Genomic DNA, 24053 nt, shown 5'->3' with positions numbered 1-24053 from the left:
CAGCAGGCAGCACGGTCTCCCAAACACTCTACAGCTGAAATTAAAAAAAAAAAAATATTAAACATTTTTTTGTGTGTAACGTTAGTTTTCACTAGTGTCCAAATTAAAAACAACTAACTTTAAAACGGAAATCTGAAAATATCAAATGCGTCTCATGTGAGCAAATAAACGCGGGGCATTAATTTGACAAATAAAGTTAAAAAAAAAAAAAAAAACCTTGACAATAAAACATTATACATTCAAAGTAGCAATGAACATTAAATATGTGAAAAATGACGGCTAAAAACAAAGTTATAACGTTAGCTCTTACCTTTTATTACGAGAACTCCCGGTTGACTGACCACCGTTACAGTTCAAAATGACGCGCATGCGCAGTACTCCAAAAGTCCGTGAGCGCTGCTAGTGATTTCCCATTCAAATTACGTCACAGTTAACATCGTACATCTAGCGATTTTATTAATCTATTTATTTGTATTTGAGGTAGATCTAAACGCTATATTACACTGACAATTACAATTAAATAAATAAATGAATTAATTAATTAATAAGTAATAGACAACACACATTTGTGAGGTGCCATGTTCACTACACAGGTATTTTTGGGAAGATATGTGAACAAAGTGTCAATGTGGAAAATATGTGGAAATTCATGTTTTTCTGTAATGTTTAAAATTCTTCAAACATAATGGATAGTTTTGTTCGCAAGGCTTTCTTCCACGCACATTTGCATTGTCGACTGTAAGATTGGAAATGTATTTTCTTGCGCCCTGAAATATATTTTTATATATAAATATATTTTTCCTGCCCATGAAATACATGTTTAAATGTATTTTAAGTTTGAAGGTTGAAACAAAATATATTTTCAGTTTCAAAAATATATTTCATTGAACTTCACCGTTTGTAACATATATTTACCATATATTTAAAATATATTTTGGCCAGATAAAATATATATTTTTTACGGGATGATTCACACACCGACAGATATGGCGTGTGCTTCAAGCTGCCCAAAACCGCTTCTGAATGAAACACTCCACAAGTCCCTCAGCGATATTCCTTTCATTAAAGCCATTGTCAAAGTGCTTGTTCAAAACCAGGATGACACACACAATCATTTGCCACTGTTAATACACAAAATTACATGAAATATGCACGCAGCCTTTTTCATTAACGGTGCACGCTCTGGATTTGATACGACGATGCTAAGATAAATCTTCATTTGTCGCATGTTTTAGTCTTCAAATAAAATTCAAGAGCTCTACTTGATGTGTACATAATTTAGTAGAGTAAAACCAATTTTACAACTCCAGTTTTATTCTACATATGAAGGGAGAAAACACAAGAGAAAGGCGTTAGTGGAGAAGCACAGACACTGAACAGAGCAGGTTGAATCTACACGGTTCTCATGCTGTGGTTAAATCCGCAGCTCTGCCCAGCAGCGGCTCATTGTTAGTCAGTTTGTGTGAGTCCAGGTTTGCCCCGAGAAATCATGGCAGAAGAAACCGCCCCAGCAGCTGCCGCTACCAAAGCGGCCAAGAAGAAATCAGCAGTTAAACGCAAGAGAACAGGCCCAAACGTCCGCGAGCTCATTGTCAAGATTGTGTCCGCATCTAAGGAGAGGAGCGGTGTGTCCCTCGCTGCCCTGAAGAAAGCGCTCGCTGCCGGTGGCTACGATGTGGAGAAGAACAACTCCCGCGTCAAGATTTCCCTTAAGAGTCTTGTGACTAATGGCATTCTGGTCCAGCCCAAAGGGACCGGTGCCTCTGGCTCCTTCAAGCTCAACAAGAAGCAGGCCGAGACCAAGACAAAACCAGCTAAGAAAGCTGCTTCTAAAGCCAAAAAACCCGCATCCAAGAAACCTGCTGCCGCTAAGAAGCCCAAAACTGCAGCAGCAAAGAAACCCAAAACTGCAGCAGCAAAGAAATCCGCCGCTAAGAAATCGCCGAAGAAGGTGAAGAAACCAGCCGCTAAAAAGGCAACAAAGAGCCCCAAGAAGGCAAAGAAACCAACGACTCCTAAAAAAGCAGCCAAGAGCCCTAAAAAGGCGAAGGCAGCCAAACCCAAAACGGCGAAACCTAAAGCAGCCAAGCCTAAAAAGACGGCAGCAAAAAAGAAATAATAAAAAAAAATCTCCTTTTTTATTATTATTAAAAAGGCTCTTTTAAGAGCCACCCACTGATTTATAGTAAAGAGCATTATTTCATCGTTCTTCTGTCCAGTGATAGTGCCATTAGCTTTACACTATGAAGTTTTAGTGTTAGAGCAAAATATGGCCGCTTTGTTCATGTGCAAATACATTTCTAAATTTGATGAGAATGTGAATTTCTTGAGTATGTGTGTAGACATTTACATTTTAAATACCAGTAAATTCTTAAACTACACTGCTTCAAGACTTTAATTTATGCTTAAATTCCCTTTTGTAGAAATTGAGTTTTGAGATTGAGAAAGTTGACGAATAAATGTATTATTACATTCTTTAACGAAACACCTCCCAAAGGAATCGCCTTTATAACAGAGTTAAATTCTTTATGGATATTCATAAAATGGTTGAATAGTAGCTGAGAATAGTAGTACTACTACGTGATGTGCTTAGGGCTTTGTAAGTAGCAGAAAGATGATTGGATTTGGGGTTTGGAGGGAAGTTGACTGATTGGCTTGATGCTGTGTTCCGACTTCAGCCAATAGGAGACTAGTGCGCTTTCTTTTACAAGTCAGAACATAGGAAGTATCGGAAGTATCACTGTTACTTTGTATAGAAGAAGATAACAGCTATAAATTACAATGAGTGGAAGAGGGAAAACCGGTGGAAAGGCTCGCGCCAAGGCAAAGACTCGCTCTTCCAGGGCGGGCCTGCAGTTCCCCGTCGGTCGTGTTCACAGACTACTCCGCAAAGGCAACTATGCTCAGCGTGTTGGTGCCGGTGCCCCGGTTTATTTGGCCGCTGTGCTCGAGTATCTCACTGCTGAGATCCTGGAGTTGGCTGGAAACGCCGCTCGCGACAACAAGAAGACCCGTATCATTCCTCGTCACCTGCAGCTGGCGGTACGCAATGACGAGGAGTTGAACAAGCTTCTGGGTGGTGTGACCATCGCTCAGGGTGGTGTGCTGCCCAACATTCAAGCCGTACTGCTGCCTAAGAAAACTGAGAAGACAGCGAAGACCAAGTAAACTGACTGGAGGTTTTCTTCAAACCAAAGGCTCTTTTAAGAGCCACCCAATTTGTCCATGAGAGAGTGATTTCTTTTTTCGTCCAATTTTTTTTTAAACCTGTCTGATTATAAAACAAATTAAATTTAAAATAAAGCGTTTTAAACGTTTCAGATGGTTTCGTGAATTTACAGTTATTTTACTCTTCACCTTTATAAAGCACTTACAATAAAGATTTCAAAGCAGCTTACAGTATGACCGCTGAATCAGCGGAGTAAAGTTAGTTTTGTTTTGGATATTCGTCACACATTCAGCAATAAACGGCAATAACTCCAAAACGACACGCTCCCCCAAAATCTAAACGGTATTATCGTTAAAAGGGCAAAGCTAGTAATGTTTCACAAGCTTTCTTTTCATTATTTTTGCTCGATCTAACGAGCAATGACCCGCCAAAGCCGTCGCAATGTGAGTTACGGCGAGAAGACTCGCTCTTGGCTGAGCTGAAAGTTGGGGACCGTGGGGAAAGTGCAAGTTTTCTTCGTTTTTTGCTATAACTCGGTGAGTGGTGTTTTTCTAATAGCTCTTTTGTTAAAAGTCCTATAAACATGAGACCAGTGTCATTCAGTAAAAGGGGACAGGGGACAACTTTCACAACCTCTTTTTTACCCCTACTGGTGGAAAAGGGAACTGCATGTCCAAAATTAACTTTCTTTTTGTAATAGCTTTGTCCATCAGAGAGACAGAGACATCAAACCAGTGTCATTCAGTAAAAGGGGACAGGGGACAACTTTCACAACCTCTTTTTTTACCCCTACTGGTGGAAAAGGAAATTGCATGTTCAAAATTAACTTTCTTTTTGTAATAGCTTTGTCCACCGGGGAGACAGAGACATCAAACTAGTTTCATTCAGTAGAGGGGGACAGGGGACAACTTTCACAACCTCTTTTTTTACCCCTACTGGTGGAAAAGGGAACTGCAACTCAAAATTAACTTTCTTTTTGTAATAGCTTTGTCCATCAGAGAGACAGAGACATCAAACCAGTGTCATTCAGTAAAAGGGGACAGGGGACAACTTTCACAACCTCTTTTTTACCCCTACTGGTGGAAAAGGAAATTGCATGTTCAAAATTAACTTTCTTTTTGTAATAGCTTTGTCCACCGGGGAGACAGAGACATCAAACTAGTTTCATTCAGTAGAGGGGGACAGGGGACAACTTTCACACCCTCTTTTTTACCCCTACTGGTGGAAAAGGGAACTGCAACTCAAAATTAACTTTCTTTTGTAATAGCTTTGTCCACCGGGGAGACAGAGACATCAAACTAGTTTCATTCAGTAGAGGGGGACAGGGGACAACTTTCACACCCTCTTTTTTACCCCTACTGGTGGAAAAGGGAACTGCAACTCAAAATTAACTTTCTTTTTGTAATAGCTTTGTCCATCAGAGAGACAGAGACATCAAACCAGTGTTATTCAGTAAAGGGGGACAGGGGACAAATTTCACAACATCTATTTTTACTCCTACTGGTGGAAAAGGGAACTGCATGTCCAAAATTAACTTTCTTTTTGTAATAGCTTTGTCCACCGGGAGACAGAGACATCAAACTAGTTTCATTCAGTAGAGGGGGACAGGGGACAACTTTCACAACCTCTTTTTACCCCTACTGGTGGAAAAGGGAACTGCATGTCCAAAATTAACTTTCTTTTTGTAATAGCTTTGTTTATCAGTGAGATAGAGACATCAAACCAGTGTTATTCAGTAAAGGGGGACAGGGGACAAATTTCACAACCTCTTTTTTTACCCCTACTGGTGGAAAAGGGAACTGCATGTCTAATATTAACATTCTTTTTGTAATAGCTTTGTTCATCAGAGAGACAGAGACATCAAATCAGTGTCATTCAGTACAGGGGGACAGTAGACAACTTTCACAACCTCTTTTTTTTACCCCTACTAGTGAAAAATGGAACTGCATGTACAGATTATACCTTATTTATATCCTTACAATGTCAAAATTTACATAATGCAGATTTTTGCTGTTAATACTGTAAAGCTGGCTTTAAACAATCTGTACTGTAAAAAAATGAAACATAAATAAAGGAGACTTGACTTGACCCTACTGGTTGAATATGGAACAGCACATAAAAATATGAATGCTGTTAATAGGTTCCCAGACCTCACCCCAAAAATTGTCAGGACAACAGCCATTTTGACAGAACTCGTGTTTATGCAAACATTCAACATAAAATGAAAACCATACAAAATTAAACAATATCTTTTTACATCTTTTGTCTCAAAGGATTTAGTAGTGTTTACTTACAGAAAGCACACAACCACAGTGCTCTTTTTAGTTTTCGTACACCTTTTTTGGTAATGTTGACACAGACTGCGTGGTACCATCTTGCAAAGCTGCTGCACTGAATCTGGTGGGGGAAATTGAAATAATGAAAATATATGATCTTTATTTACTTAATACAAAGTACTACAGAACATTTGCTTTAATGTCATTTCAAGGTTGACTCCATACTAATTATTTAATTATCTGCATACTAATTATATAAGTAGATGTAATAGTTTAACACATAAGATCTATGTCAAATAGCTTATCTAATAAGAATTGTTTCATAATAAAGGACACAAACCCATGTGTTCAGACCCACACGTCCAGCAGGAGACTCTTGTCCACAAAAGGAGCAATGATCCTTGGGGTTGAACACTGTAATTACATTCTCACAAATCAGTGTTCTATTTTAAATGCTCTAATTTTTTGATAGATAGATATATTTTAAAAAAATTAATTCATATTAAAATAATTTAATAACATTAAAAATTAAATTTCAGCCAGTAAGAACCTAAAACTGAAATGGCCTCTGATTACAAGACTATAAATATTCTTACATTATGGTCCAATGAAGGTGTATATTTAAGAAAACTGTGATAAGCTGTAATTAGCAACTTTGTTTTGTACTCTGGCCCTGTGAAAAAAAAAAAAAAAAAAATGCTGACACTTCTTACTAAGTATATAAACTAATCAAGTGCTTACAAATCAATTGCAAATTAAATAATTAACTCCTGGTTTGTATATTGTATTCTCTTAACTGTTAATGTATTAATAGATTAATATATAGTGAGTTCTTCACTCATTGTCAGGGTATAAATCAAAATTTTATAATTAGGTCATATGTAAAGACTAAGATAATGCTTTTTATTCCTTGTAAACATCTAAATAAGTAAATATTTTTCACTTTACATTAGGTCATGGAAAATTATGACAATTTATTATGGTTAATACATTTGAACAAAAAAATAAAAATAAATCTTGACATTTAATATGAGCTTAGTTAGTGGTTTAGTCATGAAAGTCTCTCATTCACACAGCTATAAAAGTTAACCCAACTATGAATACTTCCACTTTTGAGAACCCCAGAAATATGAAAAGGACCTACCCTAACCTAATCCAAAGTGCTAACATTTTGCGGTTAATAAGTTGTTAACAAAGCATAAAAAAACATCTAACTGTTCACATATGAGCTAATTAATTAAATGTAATTAATTAAAGTAATCTTGTTAATTACAGTAACAAGGAATTAAATCACTAATTGTACAGTATATAGCCTTATCTTAATATATTAATAATGTACATAATGAAATATATAAAATATGAATTAACTATATTTTGCAAATGATTTGTTGACTTTAGATCATTTTGTAGGAGGCTTGGCTTTTCATGCCCATATATGTAGTGAAAGAGCACTCATACTGAAAGATTTGTGCATGATTCTCATTAATGTGTGCTTAAAATACATACCTGATGCTTCTAGGATGGTTACTGCCATCTCCTTACGCAGCTCAGATAGGATATGCTGGCTAGAAGGTATCCTGATTTTAGATGGTGTCTCTGGAAATGACTCCACTACCTCCTTAGCCATCTGTTGGGTAACATAAATATCATTAAACAAACTTGCAAAATACATTAGCCATTAAAGAATAAGAAATTTAAATATTACACATTTGAGGTTATGCAAAAATTAGTGTTCTAAGGTTCTAAATTGTATAGCTACCTGCATGACATAAACACCACAGCTACAACTGTCTTTTTGAATGGTGTGCTTCAACACACCATGTGTCCATGCCACATCCACCCAGTCCGTCTTACCATACAGTATTTGCCGCATTTTGAAGTATGTTCTACACGTGAGAATTGTATATTATCAAATTTAGTTATATTAGTTCATATGATAATGTATTGTATGATAATTTAAAAAAAGGGAATAATATAATACAATACCTGAATCTTTCGGCAGCAAGTTCGGATTCTTTAGCTTCATCTAACCCTTGGGGATCCACCACTAAAACCTTCTGTGATGTCCTATTGAGGTACTGTTAAAACATATAGTTTGGTTAGTTTTTCATATACATAAGTAATGAACTATGGTTTAACAATGGTTTTACACACCAGAAATTTCCAGTGGTTCTTGTTTACTTGCATAAATCCGATTATGGCGTCATATTTTTCAAAGTTGACCTTCAAACGAGTTGAAATATTATATTATATTATTGTACTTGTCCTTTTGACCTTTTCATTTTGCACAGAAGAACAACCGTAAAGTCTGACCTTTCGGAAACTGTGCCTGGACATGGCAGATCTCTCCCCAAACACAACAACACCGGCAGAGAAGTGGTTGAATAAAAAGATGTACTTTCCATAACCTTTGGAATTTAACAAGGTTTGGATGTAGCTTTCGATAACCTGAAAACATTTAGGAAAATTAAATTTATACCCTTACATCTCATTACAATAGTAGTGACATAGTATTTGTCAAATGTATCTTCACTCATTAGCCTACAAGTAGTGAAAGTTAAACTCAATGCACAATAGTGACTGTTTCACATTTAGTTAAAATATATGTATTAATCAATGGTATGCATAAAGCATTTGTCATTTTTATGATAATAAATATACACTTTCTGTCTATATTGTCCTTTCAAAAATAGCATTGGGCATCCTTTCACTTAAAACTATACCAGTACAAATATGAAAATACATCCTGAAATGTAGGTTCAGAATACCATGTAGTATTTACAGTGGTGGTTAATTTAAATCCTTACTATCTAACTGGATTATAAATATATAATATATCACTGCTTGGTAATGTATACTGTAAAAAATAAATGTAAAAAAAAAAATAGTAAAATACATGGCAGCAAAGTGTGCCAAACATTTACCATTAATGAAAATAACAGTTAAACATCATTAAAAAAGAAACACTCAGTGACTGGCAGAAGCATTTGCCAAACAAAAACTGTACAATTAAGGTAAAATATCCTAATTCATCTCCTAATTTTAAGTTAAAAAACTAAATAAAATATCCTAATTCATCTCCTAATTTTAAGTTAAAAAACAAAATAAAATATCCTAATTCATCTCCTAATTTTAAGTTAAAAAAAACAAAAACACTAACAGATCTCTCTAGATGTCAGCATCTTTACTTATTACAAACCAGACTGACTTTCTTTAATATAAAACTTCTTAAGAATTAAATGAGGTTAAGATGTTGATGTTTTTGTTGTTGTTGTTGTTGTTTTAATAATAATAAAGTTTTAAAGTCACTGTTATGGAAGTGAGCATTTGCTTTACTTAGGCTCTTGACCCTTGACTTTTTAAATTATTATTTTTTTTCTGATTGTTATTTATTATTATTATTATTATTAATAAATTATATTTAGAAATTCTTTGGACAAGATGATGTAGACACAGACATCAAGATTCAGCGTATGAACAATGGTGACAATCCAACAAATATTCAGAACAACTATCACAAATCAAGGTACTAAAGCTCCCTTTTTCACCAGTAGGGGTACGAAAAGAGGTTGTGAATGTTGTCCCCTGTCCCCCTCTACTGAATGACACTGGTTTGATGTCTCTGTCTCACTGAGGGACAAAGCTATTACAAAAAGAAAGTTAATTTTGAGTTGCAGTTCCCTTTTCCACCAGTAGGGGTAAAAAGAGGTTGTGAAAGTTGTCCCCTGTCCCCCTCTACTGAATGACACTAGTTTGATGTCTCTGTCTCCCCGGTGGACAAAGCTATTACAAAAAGAAAGTTAATTTTGAACATGCAATTTCCTTTTCCACCAGTAGGGGTAAAAAATAAATGTTGTGAAAGTTGTCCCCTGTCCCCCTCTACTGAATGACACTGGTTTGATGTCTCTGTCTCTCTGATGGACAAAGCTATTACAAAAAGAATGTTAATATTAGACATGCAGTTCCCTTTTCCACCAGTAGGGGTAAAAAAGAGGTTGTGAAAGTTGTCCCCTGTCCCCTTTTACTGAATGACACTGGTTTGATGTCTCTGTCTCTCTGATAGACAAAGCTATTACAAAAAGAAAGTTAATTTTGAGTTGCAGTTCCCTTTTCCACCAGTAGGGGTAAAAAACAGGTTGTGAAAGTTGTCCCCCGTCCTCCTCTACTGAATGACACTAGTTTGATGTCTCTGTCTCCCCGGTGGACAAAGCTATTACAAAAGAAAGTTAATTTTGAACATGCAATTTCCTTTTCCACCAGTAGGGGTAAAAAGAGGTTGTGAAAGTTGTCCCCTGTCCCCCTCTACTAAATGACACTGGTTTGATGTCTCTGTCTCCCCGGTGGACAAAGCTATTACAAAAAGAAAGTTAATTTTGGACATGCAGTTCCCTTTTCCACCAGTAGGGGTAAAAAAGAGGTTGTGAAAGTTGTCCCCTGTCCCCTTTTACTGAATGACACTGGTCTCATGTTTATAGGACTTTTAACAAAAGAGCTATTAGAAAAACACCACTCACCGAGTTATAGCAAAAAACGAAGAAAACTTGCACTTTCCCCACGGTCCCCAACTTACAGCTCAGCCAAGAGCGAGTCTTCTTGCCGTAACTCACATTGCGACGGCTTTGGCGGGTCATTGCTCGTTAGATCGAGCAAAAATAATGAAAAGAAAGCTTGTGAAACATTACTAGCTTTGCCCTTTTAACGATAATACCGTTTAGATTTTGGGGGAGCGTGTCGTTTTGGAGTTATTGCCGTTTATTGCTGAATGTGCGACGAATATCCAAAACAAAACTAACTTTACTCCGCTGGAGAAGCGGGCTGTTGTTCAGCTGAAGTTAGTTCAGTGTTAAGAAAGAAAACATTTTATCTCTATACAGTCGCACTGCACTTATTATTTTACGAACATATTATGAAAATGCATGTAGCATGGCTAAAAAGATTCCAACTGGTATATTGATGTAGGCCTATAGCCTACACAAATATGAAGAAATAAAATAATTAACGTGGTAATGGTCACTTTGTACAGTTAGTTCCACAAGTCCAACTCTTCACATTCAATAAGATTTAAAGAAACAATCAGTTTCTGATTAACAAAAAGGAAGACAAAACCTTTACAAAGCAATTCCTAATATCAGTGGTTGTTGGCTCATGTTAAGGTAAGTGATTGATGGTATAAGTGATGGTCTAACAAAAGTAGTCCTGTTTTTAGTATTAAACTACTATTGTGTGAGCATATGTTTTATAAATGTACTTCATTGTTTATTTAAACCACATTTATTTTCACAATCAATCATTTTGATGATTTTTTGTCGCTTTTTCTTGCATTTGTGTATGCACGTCTTAAAATACATCATAGTCTATGAAATAATAGTGAATTTGGGGCGTTTTGCTAAATTATACTGAAATAACAGAATCCTTGGTTTGTAGTCAAATAACTAACTTATTCATTCCGAAAAAATGCGGGAAAATGAAACAAAGGAATGGAGTCAGAAGTGGGGGATGGTAGTTGTCGATGGGCGTGATTAACATTTAAAAGCTTCTGATTGGCTCGCCTACAAGTCAAGCAACGTTTAATGTGGCCAATGAAATCACTTTTTGGGTTGGTCCACGAATACTCTCAATCACAGAAGACCGTCCTACTCCTTTCCGTTTGAAATTAGCATAGGGCAGTGTATATAAGACCCGCCTGTGAAAGTGTGAACTAATCCAGCTCTGTTTTGTGAACAAAAATATGCCTGAACCAGCAAAGTCCGCCCCAAAGAAGGGCTCGAAAAAGGCCGTCACCAAAACCGCCGGGAAGAGTGGGAAAAAACGGAAGAGGTCCAGGAAGGAGAGCTATGCTATCTACGTGTACAAAGTCCTGAAGCAGGTTCATCCCGACACCGGAATCTCCTCCAAGGCAATGGGAATCATGAACTCTTTCGTCAACGACATCTTCGAGCGCATCGCCGGTGAAGCATCTCGTCTCGCTCACTACAACAAGCGTTCCACCATCACCTCGAGAGAGATCCAGACCGCCGTGCGTTTGCTGCTGCCCGGTGAGCTGGCCAAACACGCCGTGTCTGAGGGCACAAAGGCTGTGACCAAATACACCAGCTCAAAGTAAAACGTCACTTGATCTGATCAATGAACCCAAAGGCTCTTTTAAGAGCCACCCATGTTCTTTTAAAAGAGTTTGTTTTTCTGCATATTTTTATATTTTGTACTAGTTTAATGGTGTTCTAAGTTACTTATTTTTTTATATCTTAAAGCTGGCTAATGAAATTAAACATCCTGTAGTTACTTTGGAACATGGATTAAGTTATCTGGTGTAAATATTAACACGACTTTGGCACAAATATAAAGTACCTTGCCACATTTTCATTAAGAAAGACTGGGGCAGCCAGAATACAATAAAGCACAGTAACATTCAAGTTTGAGTTTGTCCACTAGGGCATTTCTTTTCATTTATTTAAAATGAGCAGATTCATAAATGTTCTGCAGTAACTTAGCTTCTTAATCTGGTTGAGGCCAAAGTGGAGGATGATTCTAATTTGTTAAAACTGAGATTAATAACAGAAAGGTGACAACTGCTCACAAAAGTTTGGAAACTGACTATATCTGTTTTGTCTTATTAAAGATATTCCATCTGAAATGAGCATCATAAACAAAGGGTCCTGTCATTTTTATCATTTATTGTTATTATTATTTATTTATTATTATAAAAATTGGACAAATTGTCATTTTATAGTGTGACGATCACGGAAAGACCGCACGTTTAACACGTACTTGAGTTGTAAATGCACTCGCACACACAAACGGTGCGTTCCAAACGGGATATATCGCCCTCCGAAGGGCACTTCGGAGTGAAAATAATTATGGCCGCCATATTGAAGGGTCGTTCCAAACCGAAGTGCTCAAAACTGGTCACTTCAAAGGGCCCTTTGGAATGAAGGATTTCAAAGGGTACAACTGATGGACACTTCGGGCCCCCATGATCCTTTGCACAGGGAAGTTGTTTGACGTCACAGAACGGGAACAGGAGATTATTTTAAAAGAAATTGATGAAGCAATTAAATCTTTAAAAATCAATAAATCCCCTGGTACAGACGGTCTTACGTCTGAATTCTATCATATGTTCAGTAAAAACATTGCCCCCTTTTTGTTTAACGTCTTTAAGGAAAGCATAAATCTTCTCTCCCACCTACACTATGCCAAGGGCTGATCACTTTAATTCCCAAACCAAGTAAAAATATAACTTTATTAGATAACTGGCGTCCGATAACGTTATTAAACAATGATTATAAAATAATTGCTTAAGTATTGGCCAAAAGATTAAAAGGAGTATTACATTCTATTATTGATGAAACACAATCTGGCTTTATGCCAAATAGACATCTAATAATATAAGATTGATATTAGACACTTTAGATTATTCTGATATAATTCATAATGATAGTTTCATCTTTTTCTTAGATTATTATATAGCCTTTGATACTTTAGAACACGTTTTTTTATTTCAAGCACTTAAAAAATTGGCTTTGGTGATTACTGTAAGATGGTTAAAATGCTATGGAAATAGCTCAATTAAATAAAAAAAAAAAAACGGTACTTCTCCCAGGTTTTCTCTAAATCGTGGTGTTCGTCAAGGATGCCCAGTGTCTCCTTATCTGTTTTTAATTGCAGTACAATTTCCTAATTTACATATTAAAAGGAGCAATCTAAAAGGTATAACTGTCGGAAATACGGAATTAACCATCAGTCAGTTAGCTGATGACACAGCATTGTTTTTAGAAGACTCCTCTCAAATTTCTGTAGCTTTAAATATCCTTCAGTCATTCTCTAAAGCTTCTGGTCTAAACCTTAACATTGATAAATGTGAATTATTTCCCATTAAAAGTTGTAATGTCTCTTCAATCTGTGGCATAGCTGTTAAAAGCACTGTTAAATATCTTGGTATAGAAATAACTAAAGAAAAAAATAGATGTGCAACAAACTTTAATCTGATTATTGAAAAAAACAAAGAAAAAACTTTATTGCTGGCTTCGAAGAAATCTATCTATTAAAGGAAGAGTTTTGCTCACTAAGGCCGAAGGTCTTTCACGCCTCTCTTATGCGGCCCAATCTCTCTATGTAGATAAGCCTGCAGTAAAATCGGCAGTGTTAATTAGGCAGTGTTACTCTACATTTACTCTTAAGGAGTTAACTTAACAACAAATAGTGAAAGATACCCTCTAGTGTTGGTGAAAATTATCAGAGTTAATTCTGCCTCGTTAACTTGACTCTGTTAAGCTCCGCCCCACAAGCTAACGTCAAGGATTTGAACAGAAGTTTCTCGTCCTCGTCGCAACCGCCATTTTCTTTCACCTCACACCAAAAGGTAAGCTCTTTTAAGTAACGTATTAAAACATCACTTTTGAATAAATGTGCTAATATTATAGCATAGGTTGTAATTTGATTAACTTTGTGCAATTCGGTAGGGTCAAACTCCGAATAGAACTTGCAACTTCGCAGTATGGTGGAGAATTTTCTTTTCGTCACAGTGTAATGATGAATCTTAAATTATGTCAATGATCGTATTTAATTTGTATTTCTGTTGTAGTATCTTTGTTATATCCTGCTAATTTGTATATTGTTAGTTGTAAACGTCGAATTATCCAACGTCACAGTGGAGCATTAACAGTGAACGTTAGCCGCTAAGTTTTTCATTAACATTAGGTAGTCGCAATTGCAATGTTCATATTCAAAGACTTTGTTAAAAGTGATGACTTGTGATGAAAAGTGATGAAACTATAGCAACTATTTCGGTATCTAACCTTTTTTCCACAGTCGTGTGTGTAAAACTAGGTCACCGTTAGGCCTGCAGAACATGCTGCTTAAGGTGAAACTTGGGGATGCTCAGAAATTTGTTAAAATAACCGAGCTGAACCTGAAGGAGTTTTTGTCTGCTGCTAAGAAAAAAATTATACTTTTTAACTTTCTAGTATTTTATTTTAGGTTTAAAAATCATATTTCAATTACTTGTTTGTTATTACAGTTGCATTTGTGACTGAAAATAGATGTGTGCGAACTGTAAAATTTATTTTGGAGCACCTGTACGAATAAAAAAAAATCCCTGCGATCAGTTTTCTCGAATTTAATATCATAAAATGTCTTCAATACCTTAAATGGCATAACAAACGTCTTAGTCATTTTAAGGCGACTTATATTTGGGGAATGGAAAGATAAGCCATAAATTGCGTTACTGCCTAATGTGTATTAAACTTCTAAAGGCTATTTTGATTGCATTAAATCAATGTGAGCACTTAACGTTTAAAAGCCTGAACGCGGCGCTGTTGTTCGTTCGACATGCTGGCTCAGCATGCTCAGAATTAGTTATCAATCAATGACGCACATTTATGCCAAGCCATTGCTTATGAACTAATGCTGATCAATTATAACAATGTTAACGTCACAGTGTTTATATTGTAATATGTTGTATACGGTTGTAAGAATGCATATTTTATCGCCCTCTGAATTTGATTGAGCAACCTGCAGTAATAAAGCATAGACATTTCAAAATAAGAGTCCCGGTGTATTTCATGCTTGTTTATAAACAAAAGTTTGGCAGTTTGGCCAGTTTCCACGCGGTTATGTGGAACGATATGAGGGTGAGTAAACAATGACACCATTTTTATTTTTGTCTGAAGTAACCCTTTACGTTTCACCAAACTAAAACTGAAACAAAAATGAACAAAAACTAATAAAAATGACAAAAACAACAAAATTATTAAGACTTCTAACTAAAAATTAAAATGAAAGCTTCAAAGCAGAAATAGTTTTGCCCCTAAAGTTTCTAAATGCAACTGAGAAGCACAGGTGCTCCTTGGGGGGAAAAGTGTCAAGCCCTGTATATACTGTCACATGCTGGTAACTTTGAACATCAGAGCAAATGCAAAAAGTAACTGATCAACATTTTAATATGTAATGCCTTTTCTCATTAATTTGCATATCTCTTTCCAGCTTTTTTAAAGTTCAGTGTCCCAACTGTACCCGAGAATGTGATGGTTGTTGATGAATCAGGGACGGAGGTGGATGATGATGTTTTTGAGGATGTAGTTAAAGATCCATCAGTTGGAGTTCTCACCATAAAACATGGTGCAGGTTTGTATTACATTACTTGCTAGAAATTTTCTTAGTGCTTATTTTTTAGGATTGTGAAGATTTTTTTTTTTGTCCCCCCATTTATGGAACTAGACTTGGAACCTGCCTCTCCACATGCCTCTCCTGTGCAGTTAAATCGGTCCCTGTCTTCATCTATTGGCTCCAATGATTCACAGGACACAGTGATTATAGAAGAAAGCTCTTCATGTAAATGAATGAGGCTAGATCATGAAGCTAAAAAGGTGAGCATAAAAAAAAAAACATAAAAAAATAAAAAGTTAATGCTTTGTTCTTAAAATGCCATATTCATGCTTTGTTTTGTTTTGTTTATTTATTTTTTTTTTTATTATTATGAAGTTGGTAGAATCCATTCTTGTCCAGAAACCTGGTGGGGAGCATGTAATAAATGAATACAACCAAACTAAAACTTTGGGGGATGAAACGAGAAGGAAAATGGTGAACATCCTGGCAGCTGACATGACAGAAAAGAATGGGTAATCTGCATATCATTAACTGGTGTATATATGATCTCTCAGTGTAGTTCTATCACCTTTTGCTTTTTGAACCTGGGATAAAGAGAATTGGATTTTTATTTTTTTTTTAATTATACAGTACATCACCACCACGGCAGGTTAAAGAAAAATACGCCAGAGGAATTGTGGCTTTGTTCCCTTACCTCAGTGACCCCTTCTCCAAAAATGGATATGTAAGTATCACACTGTTTTTTAATTTAATTTCTGTGTTGACATGTCTTAAATGCTGATCACACACCCATAATACAGGTGGTGAATTTTGCTATTTATTTAACTTTTTTTTTTTTTTTTTTTCCCTCTTTCTGTATTTTTGTCTTTCTAAGGAGCATTACTATGATAGTGAGAGTGGCACTGGGTACTTGGCATGGCGAATCAAGACTATACAGAGAGGCTTGGCTAAAGAACGACGAGCATCATTTGAAGGTACAGAATGAAATCGCCTGCTTTATTCGTTATTTTTCATAGCTCATTGTGCCATATTTCACAGCAGTTTTGTTGCTACTGAGTTGCTTTTAAGTTATAGTTCACCCAAAAATGAAAATTTTATGTTTATTTGCTTAGTCCCAGGGCATCCAAGATGTAGGTGTCTTTTTCTTCATTAGAACACAAATGATGATTTTTAACTCCAACCGCTGCCGTCTGTCAGTCAAATAATGCATTGAAACGGTAACACAATCTATAAGAGTAAAAAAAAACATGCACAGACCAATCCAAATGAAACCCTGCGGCTCGTGACGACACATTGATGTCCTAAGACACAAAACGATCGGTTTGTGTGAGAAACCAAACAGTATTTATATAATTTTTTACCTCTAAAACACCACTATGTCCAACTGCGTTCAGCACTCGGTTAGTGAGGTCAAAAAAATGCGCTCCGATGACGGAAGTGATGTCTCGTGCTTTGCTTCAGTGAGTGCGAGATGTCACTTCCGTTGTCAGAGCGCGTTTAGACCTCACTAACCGGATGTGGAGGGCAGTTGGACATAGTGGTGTATTAGAGGTAAAGAATGATATAAATACTGTTCGGTTTCTTGCACAAACGGATCGTTTCGTGTCTTAGGACATCAATGTGTCGTCACGAGCCACAGGGTTTAATTTGGATTTGTCTATACATGTTTTTTGACTCTTATAGATTGTGTTCCCATTGACACACAATATACGACTGACAGACCGGTTGGAGTTAAAAATCATGTTCTGTGTTCTACTGAAGAAACAAAGTCACCTACATCTTGGATGCCCTGGGGGTAAGCAGATTAACATCAAATTTTCATTTTTGGTGAACTATCCCTTTAACTGTGGCATTTTTATTTATAAAAAAAGATGAGCTTCCCCTTTTTTTTTTTTTTTAAGTATTAACCGCATATGGCATTCTCTAAGCAGTTTTGAAGCTACTAAGATGCTTTATTCATCAGGACAAGGATCACCTTCTGAGGGGATGTCTGGTGGACCAACTGTAAGACGGGAGTCAGAGTTTACTCCAGAGATTGTCTTGAGTGAGGATGAATGCAAGGAAGCAATTGTGTTTATGAAACATTCTGCTGATGAGGACACAGTCAAGAAGAAGATGAAATTGACATTTGACTATCGCCGCAAATTGGTTCTGGACCCTATGCAGTCAAGCGATATATTGACAGTCTTTCCACGTTTCAAAGACGTTAAAGGCTTGGTAAAGTGTTTATGATCATTTTTAAGGATTTAAATAATGCATTATTGTTGACTAAAATAAGTTTGTTCAGTGCTTGCAGGGGTTTATATTTAATAATGATTCCTTTTCTTAGATTGAGCAAGACTTTGTTCTGATGTTTGGAGAAGAAGTGTCAGGCAAGCTACTGGAGAAGTGGACAACTGCATTCAAGAAAAAAGTGATTCAGCAGTCCAGAAAGCTTCCAACCACCAGTGATGTAGAAGAACTCCTGCTAGCAGCTCAGTTTCCTGATGACTCAGAAGAGGGTGTCAATTTTGGTAAGATGTTTCAGATTAATTTAATATTACTAATTTTAATAATGTTTACGTAAGTTATATAATGTTAATGTTTTTTATGGAACATAAGGGGGAAATATTTAGTTCCCATTCATTTTTTTCATATTTATTTAGTTTCAGTTTTCATTATTGACGTTTTACTAACATATACTGTCTAAACAGTTTGGGACTCTGACCTCTCTTCTATACTACTGCTGTTGCATCTGATCCCACCTTCTGCCCAAGGCCGAAAGAGACCAGGAAAGGTGTCTGCCTCTCAAGCAGAGAAACATCTTGTTGTCTTTAAGAAGGTTTGTTTTAGTTTTTTTTTTTGGTTGTAATTTTCTATTGTTTAACATATCAGTGATGGTTTTGTACAATTTGCTTTGTCTTCTCAGAGTGGAACAAACATTGAGGAGCATCTTCGAAACATCACTGCTAGTGCTCAGCCTTATCTCCTGGCCGTGGGACCTCAGAAGAATGCAGTTCACCAGTTCTTCATCGTTCTCGATCAGCATGCCATTCCATGCAAGTCGACCTCTTCTCTTGGTGCCTTTGACGAACTGTTTAATGCACACTTTGTGTTTGGCACATCTTACAATACTATGCTACACAACATGTACACTTTCATTCAGACCACTGTGTACAACATAGATGTTGGCAAAGTGAAAGAGTCCTCGTGTTGCTGAGGTCAGAGCAAGGCTGCTTAGCTAGGTCCCTTAAGATTTTCTGTCCTAATGAAGTGTTATGTTTGTCAGGCTGAGTTAAATGGTTCAAAAATACTTCTTAGGCACTTCAGATTAGTTCATGGTTTAGTTCCTGGAAAGAATCTTCACCTTAAGTGTATAGAGTCAGGTTGTGGTTCTGTGTCTGGTACTTTTTCAGGTTTTCGGAAACATGTGCACACAAAACATGCTGAGCAAAATGTCAGTGAGCAGAATTTTGACACCACTGATAGCCAGGAGACTGCCAAGGCAGATGAACAAAGTAATGCTGAACTACTTGATCAGATTGGCAGTGCCGAAGAGGTGGCCACTACATCTGAACTATTAAAGTCAAATAAGTGCACTTTCGATATGTGTGCATCTGCTGTTGCACAACTAAAAGTTGCTGGTTTAAGTCAGTCTGCTATAAGTGGTTTTGTTTCATCTATGGAAGAAATGGTTTTTGAGATTCATAGTCAGGCCCAGGATGCAGCTTTGCTCTGTTTGTCTTCACAGGACACTGCTACTAAAAGAAAGATAGAAAATTCATTTCAAAACTTGGAAAATCCATTTACTATGTTAAATTCTGAAGCCAAACGAAAGAGACTCTTTATGGAAAAATGGGGAATTGTTGAACCAAGCGAAATAGTGCTTGGCACAAGATTTGACAGCAGGAGAAATAAAACCACAGGTTTGTTTGATCAAGTTGTTGTAACTGATAAATTTGCTTATATTCCCATTTTAGAAACATTAAAGGCAATTTTACAAAATCCGCTACTTATTGATTTGTTTAAACCCAGGCATGTTCCAAAGGAAGGCATTTATGTTGACTTAAGTGATGCGGCTTATTTTAAAAGTAATCCCCCATTTTATACAGAAAATTATGCCTTAAAAATTCAGTTATTTTATGACTATTTTGAGACCGCTAATCCTTTGGGATCTAAAAAAGGTATACACAAATTAGGTGCAATCTATTTCACATTAAGGAATTTCCCCCCAGTTTTTAACTCCTCATTGGTGAATATTCATCTGTGTGCCCTCTTTCATGCACAGGATATTAGGCGCTATGGTTTTAATTCTATACTTGAGCCTCTAGTAAATGATTTGAAAGTGCTTGAGATTGAAGGGGTTAAGAATCCAGTGTCTGGAAATTGTATTAGGGGTACAATTATTCAAGTCACTGGGGATAATCTTGGCTTGCATAGCTTGTTTGGGTTTCTTGAGTCATTTGGGGCTCTATAGCTGTCGTTTCTGTCTTCTTGAGAAACATCACTTTCAGTCGGTGTTCTGTGAAGACAACCCTGAGGTTGTACTAAGAACAGCTGAGATGCATGCTCTGCACTGTGAAACTTTAAAAACTGATTGTACACTACCTCATGTTTATGGTGTCAAACGTACTTGTTTGTTGAATTCACTCAAGTATTTCAACACAGCCAATAATTTTGCTGTGGATATAATGCACGACATTCTAGAAGGAGTTGCTCAGCTTAGGGCTGGACGATATGGCCAAAATTTATATCACGATATAATTCTTAATTTCGGTCGATACGATATAATTCCGATATCGATATGAACTATATAATAGCCTCAGAAAAACTGCCAAGAACAGCCACAACGGATGTCTGTACCTACAAACGTCTGAAAAATGAATTTGCCAAACATCTCTTCCTATAAAACTATATAATATTTTAGAAATAAAAACAGTACAAATAAATTTATGTTCAGCTTTTATTTGTATTTAGCCTTCATACAAACATAAAAATAAACATAAGACTCACTCACTTTAGTAATATTAATATCTTTAACATTAAACTATAACGTAGGCTGATTTTATTATTCTTAATATAGATTAAAACAAAAGTGCTTCAGCCAAGATAAAGATTGTGAACAGTAAAAACAGAAAAAAAGAGTGAGAAACAACAAAAACACATTGCTGGGGCAGGAACATTGTTGAGTGTTGATGACACCCTATGACAGGCTTTAGAGGTTTCTGGCAAGAAATACAAGCTGGTCTACATTATCCGGCTTCAGAGATGCCCTTTTACATGTGACAATGTTGCCACCTGTACTAAAAACCCTCTCAGAGGGGGAGCTTGTGGCCTGAATGCACAAGTAATGTTGTGCCAGTTGGCTTACTCTGGGGAAGTTCTTTTGATAGACTTTCCACCAATCCAGAGGATTCGAGTCATTGTCAGCATCTGGAGACAGAAGGTAGTTGCCAAGCTCCCTCTCAACTGCCTGTTGTGCACTGAAGCCTTCTGTGTTGGTACTAATAGTAGTGGTGGGCCTGTTTGAAAAAAGCTAGCCAGAGACCGCTTTGTTTTCTTGGCTGGTGGTGGCACTGCTGCAGAAGCATGTCCGACGGCTTCTTCTCTGGACTCTTCTTCCACAACAGCTCTCTCTCCCTTCAGCATCTCCAACACAGCTCTCTCTTTGATGTATTCTTTTTCTCCTCCTTAGTGTACTGTAGCTTGAATCTTGGGTCAACAAGGCATGCCATGTCAAGAAGATCATCCATGGCTGGGTCATCATACTTTTCGTTGAGGTATCCCATCACTGTTGTCTTTATGGTCCGGGTGAGCTCTGTGTCATCCTCTGCTTCCTTCAAGATGGAGGCGTTGAAGAGATGCATCACTGGTTTTAGGAATGATACACTGACATAGGACTCACCAGACAAGGCATCAGTGAATTCGAGGAGTGAGCTTAGAGCTGCATCTATAGACTCTAAAACATCCACATCTTGCCAGGTAGGAACCAGCGACCTGGTCTTCTTGTCTTTTGAGAGGACCTCTGTGATGGCCCTTTTCTGCTCCAGAATCCGCTTCACCATTTGTTGACGGGAGCCCCATCTTGTTGGTGTTTCACTGATGAGCTTGTGCTTTGGCAAGTGATACTCCTCCTGAGCAGCTGCAAGGTCCCGTTTCTTCTTCCATGAGTAGGAGAAGGCTGCCACCACCTTTTTACAGACCCCGATTGCTCTGTCCACTCTCTTGTCTTGGTTAACTTTCTCTGTAGACAGAGAGAAAAAAAAATTGCAATAAACTATATAGTTTGCAATATTTAGCATTTATGTATTCATTTGCATTTATATTTTAACTAACATTTTTGTTTATTTATATTATTCTTACAGCAAATCATCACAAATCCCCTGCTTACATCATTTTTTTTTTTATTTCACACCTGATTTGGCAAAGTAAACATCTGCCCCATGCCAGTAAAACACCTTTGAATTTAATTAAGAGAATTGCTGTATGTATAATCTATACAAATATGCATGTCTTGACTAAAGATTAAATTAATAGACCATAAAATAACTTAAATGGGGGAATGAAATCACCTTAATTATTGTATTATTTTTATCAAATAAAATGCACAGTATAACACATGCTCAATGCAATCCTTATGACATGGCATGCAACAACCATACACCAAGCATAAATGGCACACAATAATATTGTGTGAATATAAAAATAATATAAACAAATATAAACAATATAAAAATAGCTACCAAAAAACATACAAGCACTTCTATGATAAGCTACGTTTAGGTTAGGTCTATTTCGTGTTAAGCATATAGTATGCAATATAGTATGCACATAAACACTTATGTGTACCGTAGTGATTCAGGATAAGACAAACACAGTTTAGAAAATTTGATTCATGATGTACTCGATTATGTAAATTTTTTAACACAAAAACATTACGGAATGCAACAACATAACACTAACATTTATATTAACTGTGTATAACTTACCAATAGCAGAGTTTAGTCGGTGCCCGAAGCATTGTAGTCTTGTCCATCTGTTCAACTCAGCGGCTTTGATGATATTGGTCCCGCTATCTGTGGTGATGCAGACCTGGCGTTCCTCGCTGAGTCCCCAGGAGGCAAGCGCATCCATAAGTCCGCCTGCAATTGCTTCGCCTGTGTGATCCTCAGGAAAGTAGACCGTCTGGAGGCATAAGCTGACAAGCTTCCAGTCTTGGTCAATAAAGTGGACTGTCAGGCTCAAGTATGGTTGCGAGGTTCGGCTTGACCACAGGTCAGCAGTGGTCGCGAAATACGACACTGACTTCAGTTGCTCCTCCACCCTTTCCCTAACTTCACCATAAAGTTTAGGTATAGCTGTGCGCGAAAAATATTTTCGGCCAGGGAGCTCGTATCTGGGGTCGATGACTGACATCATTTTCCTGAACCCCACATTTTCTACCGTACTAAACGGCATCATGTCCTTAGCCAAGAAGTTTGTAATAGCCTTAGTAATGTCTTTATTACGTTTACTCTGTTTGTCATAAGGCATGAATGCAGCGATCTGCGATTGCTGCAGGGGTTTTACTTTTGACACCGCTGGTGATGGTGATGGAGATGGGGGTGGTGGTGGGGATGTTACAAGGACAGTTAAATTTCTATGGTGCTTTATCTTCTGACTCTCGGAATATTCAACCGGGTGGAACTGCTTCAGATGGTGGAACAGATTTGATGTGTTCCCGCTGCTAGTCGGCACCATTCTCCGACACATTTTACAACACACTGATACCTGAAGTTTATCAGATCTTGCATATCCGAACCACTTCCATACCACTGAATTGGTCTTTCCTCTCTTGTCAACTATTTCTTCTGCTTTCTCGAGATTTTCCTTACTTGTGGAAGCTTGTTCCGTCGCATTTGCCTCAGGCCTACTCATTTTCTAAAACTTGCCGCGTTCGCGTTTGATAGCATACAACTGCTGAGGCTGGTGTCTGCGTGTCTCTGTGGTGTACGTCATCACGCAAATAGCCAATCGCGTTCTGCTCTTTCTAACGGCTGCGCCTCAAGTCAGTGAGAAATGCTGTAATGTATCGAAATACCGGAAATGCGTTTAAAAATCATATCACCGTTATCGAAAAAAAATATATCGCGATATATATTGATATTGAATTATTGTCCAGCCCTAGCTCAGCTAGAGGTAAAACTTGTTCTGCAGTACATTCAGCATAATTTTCTGAGCACTGATGATCTTGCTGGTAGGGTACATGCTTTTGACTATGGTTACAATCAGCAGAGGAACCGTCCTCCAATGGTCAAATTGTTTGGAAGCAACGATTTGGGTTTAAATGCCATCCAATCTTGGTGCTTGTTGCGTAACATGCCCCTATTATTTGGTGATTTAGTGCAAAGAGATGATAAACACTGGCATCTTTTGATTTTACTTTTGCAAATTGTGAACATCGTATTTTCACCAGTCTTAACAGAAGGCATGACCATTTATCTTAAACATTTAATAATTGAACATCACCAGCTATTCAAAAAATTATT

The 24053-nt window shown here is 37.0% G+C and overlaps 6 protein-coding genes across 8 annotated transcripts; 4 read left to right on the top strand and 2 right to left on the bottom strand.

The window, feature by feature from the left end:
* Positions 1-1489: 1489 nt before the first annotated feature.
* LOC137029958 (histone H1-like) lies at positions 1490-2119 on the top strand. The gene has a single exon (XM_067399811.1). It carries the CDS (start codon positions 1490-1492, stop codon positions 2117-2119), a length of 630 nt encoding a protein of 209 aa, XP_067255912.1.
* A 556-nt stretch (positions 2120-2675) lies between these two features.
* On the top strand, positions 2676-3168 carry LOC137029960 (histone H2A-like). Its single transcript, XM_067399816.1, has one exon. It carries the CDS (start codon positions 2782-2784, stop codon positions 3166-3168), a length of 387 nt encoding a protein of 128 aa, XP_067255917.1. The 5' UTR covers positions 2676-2781.
* Positions 3169-4800: 1632 nt separating this feature from the next.
* On the bottom strand, positions 4801-8289 carry LOC137029959 (uncharacterized). 3 transcript variants are annotated; one of them, XM_067399813.1, is made up of 8 exons: positions 7759-8289; positions 7600-7668; positions 7432-7523; positions 7205-7331; positions 6952-7072; positions 6042-6118; positions 5786-5859; positions 4801-5566 (listed from the first exon to the last, which is right to left on the bottom strand). In XM_067399813.1, the coding sequence occupies exons 1-7, from the start codon at positions 7780-7782 to the stop codon at positions 5794-5796; spliced, it is 576 nt and encodes a 191-aa protein (XP_067255914.1). In that variant the 5' UTR covers positions 7783-8289; the 3' UTR covers positions 4801-5566; positions 5786-5793. The 3 variants fall into 3 exon arrangements, with proteins under 3 accessions (XP_067255914.1, XP_067255913.1, XP_067255916.1); XM_067399812.1 differs by lacking the exon at positions 6042-6118; XM_067399815.1 differs by lacking the exons at positions 6042-6118; positions 7600-7668.
* Positions 8290-11085: 2796 nt separating this feature from the next.
* On the top strand, positions 11086-12074 carry LOC137029964 (histone H2B-like). The gene has a single exon (XM_067399820.1). The coding sequence runs from the start codon at positions 11174-11176 to the stop codon at positions 11546-11548; it is 375 nt and encodes a 124-aa protein (XP_067255921.1). The 5' UTR covers positions 11086-11173; the 3' UTR covers positions 11549-12074.
* Positions 12075-15423: 3349 nt separating this feature from the next.
* LOC137030753 (uncharacterized) lies at positions 15424-19746 on the top strand. Its single transcript, XM_067401190.1, has 9 exons — positions 15424-15564; positions 15658-15806; positions 15922-16058; positions 16177-16270; positions 16421-16520; positions 17510-17763; positions 17876-18059; positions 18240-18367; positions 18455-19746. The coding sequence occupies exons 2-9, from the start codon at positions 15780-15782 to the stop codon at positions 18743-18745; spliced, it is 1215 nt and encodes a 404-aa protein (XP_067257291.1). The 5' UTR covers positions 15424-15564; positions 15658-15779; the 3' UTR covers positions 18746-19746.
* Positions 19747-20740: 994 nt separating this feature from the next.
* LOC137030752 (E3 SUMO-protein ligase ZBED1-like) lies at positions 20741-23265 on the bottom strand. The gene is made up of 3 exons (XM_067401189.1): positions 22515-23265; positions 21226-21769; positions 20741-21047 (listed from the first exon to the last, which is right to left on the bottom strand). The coding sequence occupies exons 1-3, from the start codon at positions 23263-23265 to the stop codon at positions 20741-20743; spliced, it is 1602 nt and encodes a 533-aa protein (XP_067257290.1).
* Between the last annotated feature and the right edge of the window lie 788 nt (positions 23266-24053).

This window comes from Chanodichthys erythropterus, chromosome 11 (assembly GCF_024489055.1).
Source record: "Chanodichthys erythropterus isolate Z2021 chromosome 11, ASM2448905v1, whole genome shotgun sequence".
Lineage (NCBI taxonomy): Eukaryota > Metazoa > Chordata > Actinopteri > Cypriniformes > Xenocyprididae > Chanodichthys > Chanodichthys erythropterus.
This window is presented reverse-complemented; position numbering and strand designations above follow the sequence as displayed.